At 45.3% G+C, this 5,933-nt stretch overlaps 1 protein-coding gene across 1 annotated transcript in view; it reads right to left on the bottom strand.

The window, feature by feature from the left end:
* Positions 1–4,079: 4,079 nt before the first annotated feature.
* The window catches only part of AIFM1 (apoptosis inducing factor mitochondria associated 1), a gene marked incomplete in the record, with an annotated part of 49,927 nt that continues 48,073 nt past the window's right edge, over positions 4,080–5,933 (bottom strand). Inside the window, 1 exon segment of the mRNA XM_077465185.1 lies at positions 4,080–4,436. Within this exon segment, the coding sequence (XP_077321311.1) occupies positions 4,365–4,436 (72 nt within the window).

Raw genomic sequence — 5,933 nt, 5'->3', positions numbered from 1 at the left:
ACGTTTCCTCCGCAAGGAATTTCGCTAGAACCCTTGGGATGAGGTGGAGTGGCGGAAACGCATATGCCAAGATGAAAGTCCATGGAGTTTGTAAACCATCCACTGCCAAAGGGCGATCCCCTGGGCATAGAGAGCAAAAATTTTGCATTCTGCCAGTTTGCAAAAAGATCCACTACTGGCCTTCCCCAGTGAGTTACTATCAGATTGAAAACTTCTGGATGTAGCGACCATTCTTGATTCGAGACTCGTTGACTCAAGAAATCCGCAGTGTTGTTCAGCTCCCGCTTCAAGTGTATCGCAGAAATGGACTTTAGATTGGATTCTGCCCACTGACATTAACCAAGGACTCCTGGTACCTCCTTGTTTGTTTAGATATGCTACTGTTGTCATATTGTCTGAGTGGACTAGTAGATGGTGACCCTGTAACATGGTCTGAAAAGCTAGTATAGCTCTGAGGATTGCCGATAGCTCCTTCCAATTGGAGGAGAGAAGTCTCTCTTCCTGAGTCCACCTGCCCTGGGCCCAGTCTGAGTTGAGATGAGCTCCCCAGCCCCAACTGCTCGCATCTGTGGTCAGAGTGATCAGTAAGACCCAGAGAACCCCCCGTTTAGGTTCCCTGCATCCTTCCACCACCAGAGGGAATGTTACTTTTTTGGGAATCGAAAAATTCCAATTCCCTGCCCTTTAAGTGTTCTAACAAGAACCTCTGGAGGTCCCTTTGATGGAACCTGGCCCATTGTACAGCCGGAATGGCTGCTGTCATGAGACCTAGTACCGACATGATTGGGACATCTTTGGAGAAAGGAGATTCTGTGCCATAGATTCCAAATTTTTTCCTCCAGTAGCATTAACGTCTGATCCACCAACCTGACTTTGTAGCCTAGGTACAGGATCTACTGAGTGGGCATAGTCTTGGATTTCACCCGACTGACAATCCACCCTAACTGATTTAGACTGAGCTGTGTTAACTCTAAGTCCTGAGAGAGCTTGTTCTCTGAGTGGGCAGTCAGAAGTAAGTCGTCTAGATATGGAATGATCGAGACCGACTGAAGTCTTAATGGAACTAGTGCCTCCCCGAGAACCTTGGTAAAGATTCTCGGGGAGGATGACAGTCCGAATGGAAGAGTGCACTGAAAATGATATTTTTGCATTTATCTGAATAGCCATCCGAAGAAATTTCTGGCATTTCTTCCTTATAGGGATATGCAGATAGGCGTCCCTTAAGTCCAGGGTAGCCATAAAAACATCCTTTTGGAGGAGATTCTTTATTGAATAAATAGACTCCATCTGAAACTTTTTGTACCGGATGGAGAGGTTCAGAGGGCGGAGGTTCATGATCAGTCTGAACTTCCCAGACGGCTTTTTTACTACAAAAATATGAGAGTAAAAACCGTCCCCCTGCTCCAGAATGGGGACTGGTGTCAATACCTCAAAATTCACCATTTCCACTATCAGTAATGGTAAAGCCCTGGCCTTTTCTGAGCGACTCGGGAGTTTTGTTACAAGAGATTTTGAGGGTGGGCAGCTGTGAAACTCTAGCGCATACCCTCTTTTTATTATGTTTAGGACAAACTTGTTTGAGGTTATCTTCTCCCATTGTGGAAGAAAGTTCGATAACCTTCCCCACACAGGGAGCCTGATGTCACTGGGGCTTAGGGGTCTGACTGGGGCGGTTAAAAAGCAAGTCCCCTTTTCCTTTCCCTTTTTGACCCATCCAGTGCTTCTTGGGTTTGAACTCCTCTGTTTTTGCGGGTTCTTTTGAGGGACGAAATAATTTCCTTGGAAAATTTTTATTTTTTATGGGAAAGGTCTTTTTATCTGCTGTCCTTTCTAAAGCGGTATCTAATTCAGGCCCAAAGACCAGATCTCCTGTAAAAGGGACACTAAACAGGCAAGTTTTGGATGCCGTGTCACCACCTCATGTTTTCATCTATACTGCTCTCCTAGCTGCAACTGAAAGTGCAGCAGTTTTATAGCTGTAAATTTCTCTAAATCAGTGGAGGCATCAGAGATAAAACTCGTGGCCTTAAAAAGCATAGGAAAGGTCTTTAATAGCTCAGCCCTAAGAGTGCCTGCTTTAAGATGCTCCTGTAGTTGTGATAACCAAAACTCCAGATTTCTAGCCACACAGGATGGGGCTAGAGCTGGTTTTAACCAAGCCATGGAGGCATCCCAGGCCCTCTTTAGGACCACATCTGTCCTCCTGTCCATTGGATCTTTTAAATGACCCATATCCTCGAAGGCTAAGTCAGACTGTTTTGAGACCATGGATAGAGGAGCGTCTAGTTTAGGATTCTTATTCCAGACCGCCTCTGGGTTCTCATCAAAAGGGAATCTTGTTTTTAGCGAATTGGGAAAAAATACCTTTTTATCTGGTTCAGACCATTCCTAAAGGACCAGATCAGAAAGTACTTTATGTATGGGAAAAACTTTCGCCTTCTTTTTCCCTAGAGCCTCATACATTAAATCATGTCTGGTTAATTTAGTCTCTTTCATCAATTTCTAGCATATCATAAATGGCGCTCAATAGCTCTTCTACCTCCTCAAGAGCTAGCTTATATCTTGCGCCCTTGTTAGCTACAGCCCGATTCTTATCCTGATCTGAATCTACATCAGAGGATTCAGGACTAACTAATGCGGGGCTCTGCTCCCTGACTATACGGGGCTCCCTGGAACTGGGTGTTGTAAGGCATGGTGAGGACGACATTGTAGTTGCTCTACTGGTGGAAGCAGCTGTACCTACATCCGTAATTAAATCCCAAAGAGATTTAATAGTTGAAGCCATCTCTTCTTTAAAAGGAGCCAAGGAATTTAGCCAAGGGGGGTCTGCCTCTGTTTTAAGAATGCCTGCAATACACTGTTTGCATAAGGCTTTACCAGAGCCTGAGGATAGCCTATTTCCACAATCTTCCCTTGGGGCCACCTTAGCCTGAAACAAGAAAGGGCATCCTAAGTGATTAACATTAATTCCTAGGGAACAACTGTGCTGCCCCACCACCGCAAAAAATCTCCTGGCCTGTCAGGTGACCACCATGGTGTACTACAGGTCCCAGCCTTACTACCACCACCAACTACCAGCGTAATGGCATGCCCAGCAGCCTACCTGGACTTGACTGATGCCTGCCTCCCCCGGAGCGTCCTGGGGATTAGCCTCCATGGTCGCCCTCGAGATCCGGATCCCGCCGCTAGTACAGTATAGCTGGACGCTGGCGGGATCATAGAGGCACAGCGTGGCGGAAGTCTCGGCTTGTAGGGATGACATAGTTCCGCCGGAAATGACGCGATGGCATCACCGAACCCCAACGCCTTTAGCGCAGAGAGCAGAGGAAGACACAGACCTGCCACACTGCTCTCAGGGGGAATTAGCGCCATCCTGACCTTGGCCACCTCGGCACTGGAGAGAGGAAAGGAGCGGGTCTGCTCCTAAACTGCCGGACGGTACCTGAGCCCAATACCTAGAATGTGGACTAGTTTGAGAAACTGCCGGATAGGACCCAGTCCCCCAGCGCAAATTCACACCCTTCAGGCAGCCCTTGAGAGATATAGTCGTTCCTGGCAACATGTTCCTCCGACAGAGGAAACACAAAAGACTGACCAGGGATCTGAAGGTCCACCTTTTGAACTGTTGGCAATGTGTTTCCTGGGTCGATGGGAGGGACTCCATCTTTCAAGGTCTGTCCTGTAAGACAACTGGGGAACCACTTTGCCGACGTCATTCTGCGATATGGCGGGCGGCAAGTGGTTAAGATGTGTTTTACCCTTAGGTGCGAATGGGTTAACAAATGATGATTTCCGTTTTTTTATTTTTTTACATTTCAGATGTCAGCGGGGAATCCTGCTGATAGCTGAAAGAACCGAATTCCGAAAGTACCGTTTCGAGGTATCTTAGCATTTGCACGGGTACTGGTACTCGGGCACATTCTTGGTATCGGGTGAAACCCTAGTTCACAATTCTGTGCCTACGACCTCTCAAAAGTATAAAACAAAGCATATAGAAACAATGTATAAAGCTGGAGAAAAAAAAAAAAATATTCCACCAAATTTTTTTTGTTTCCTAAATAAATTTTCATGACCATAAATGACTTCTTCCATCATGATTTATTTTCTTATTTCAACAGACATCATTTAAATAAATCCCATACAGAACGGAATTTTTATTTTTTGGTCTCGATCCTCCTTTCCGGCACCACACAGGAATCTCTAATTTTTTAAAGTGGCTTTAGTGTCCGCACAGATGATGGTGTACTCCAATCGGCACGCCGGTGCACCGAACGTCACAATGTGCCGGACTGAAGACCATTTAGTCCCAAGTGGTAATTGTATCAATGAGTCATGATCTATCAGCAAATCTGTACAAAAACGGATTACTCTTCATGGATGTTGAAGAGCTTGGCTACCTCGTTCAGGTCCACGTGTTCCTCTCCGTCCTTTATTATCTGCGAAGGATAGAAAAAAAAAAAACTAAAAATTAGTGATCAGAAAAATGTTTTGCCCATCTCCAAGATTAACCACTTCTGTATGTGAGAAATTTTTTTCATCAAACCAGAAACAATTTTTTAAATGTTTTTTTCTGCACAAATCAGCATTTTTATTTGAAGAAAATAGCTTAAACAACTTGCCTACCAGGCACTTTCACCCCCTTCATGCCCAGGCCAATTGTCAGCTTTTAGCGCTGTCGCAGTTTGATCGTCAATCGCGCTGTCATGCCATTTTCATGACATTTTTTTATCATTTTGTTCAAACAAATAGAGCTTTCTTTTGGTGGTATTCATCACTGGGGTTTTTTAATTTTTGCTAGACAACCATAAAAAGACCAAAAATGTGAAAAAAAAAATCAGTTTGTTATAACATTTTGCAAACGGGTAATTTTTCTCCTTCACTGAGGGGCACTGATGGAGCAACACAGATGGGCACTGGTAGGCTGCACTGATGGAGCAACACAGATGGGCACTGGTAGGCTGCACTGTTGGAGGCATCACTGATGGGCACTAATGAAGGCATCACTGATGGGCACATTAGTTCTGAGTGGACGTCATATGACGTTCCTTCAGAACGGGCCTCTCACGTGCGCCGCCCCCCCCCCCCCCCCCCGGGGGGGCACGCAGCGTGGCAATCCATGTTGAGGTGTGTGTCCCGGACACACTGGATCACCAAACATGGTAAAAAGCCTATGACGGATACAATGTAATCAGCTGTGTCCAGTTATCGGCATTCCTCTCCTCACGCTGACAAGGCGTGAGGACAGGAGAGCCGATAAGTGGCTTTCCTCACAGTCAGTGCCCAACCAGGGACGCCAGTCAGTGCCCAACCAGGGATGCCAGTCAGTGCCCAACCAGGGATGCCAGTCAGTGAACAACCAGTCATAACCGTCAGTGTCCACCAGTCATACACATCATTGCTGCCCATAAGCTCCTCATCAGTGCCCGTCAGTGCCGCCCATCAGCACCCTTCAGTGCACCCCATCAGCGAAGGAGAAAAACTACTTATTTACAAAATTTTATAACAGCCAATAATAAAAAAAAAATTCTTCAAAATGTTTATTTTGTTTATCAAAAAAAAAAAAAAAAAAAAAACTCAGCGGTGGATTAAATACCACCAAATGAAAGCTCTATATGCCTAAAAAAAAATGTTTACATTTTTTTTTGCATACAATGTTGTATGACCATGCAATTGTCATTCAACGGTGACCATGCTGAAAAATGAACATTGGCACCTGGGCAGGAAGGGGGTGAAAGTGCCTGGTATTGAAGTGGTTAAATGTATGTATAGACTTTGTATAAGCGTCTCACAATTCTCTGTACAACATAGCTCAGAACGGGAGAGGAGAGGCAAGATTAGGAGGCAAAGTGTGCAAGAGTTTGGGACGTTCCCACCTTGGGCAAGAGATGTAATAAACCTCCATCTACCAGTGGATGGAAAGACCTTTTTATATG

This window comes from Lithobates pipiens, unplaced genomic scaffold, assembly GCF_037356315.1.
Source record: "Lithobates pipiens isolate NorthernLeopardFrog02 unplaced genomic scaffold, aLitPip1_a1.2 Scaffold_1, whole genome shotgun sequence".
Lineage (NCBI taxonomy): Eukaryota > Metazoa > Chordata > Amphibia > Anura > Ranidae > Lithobates > Lithobates pipiens.
The sequence above is the reverse complement of the archived record's forward strand: the minus strand, read 5'-3'. Positions and strand labels throughout refer to the sequence as shown.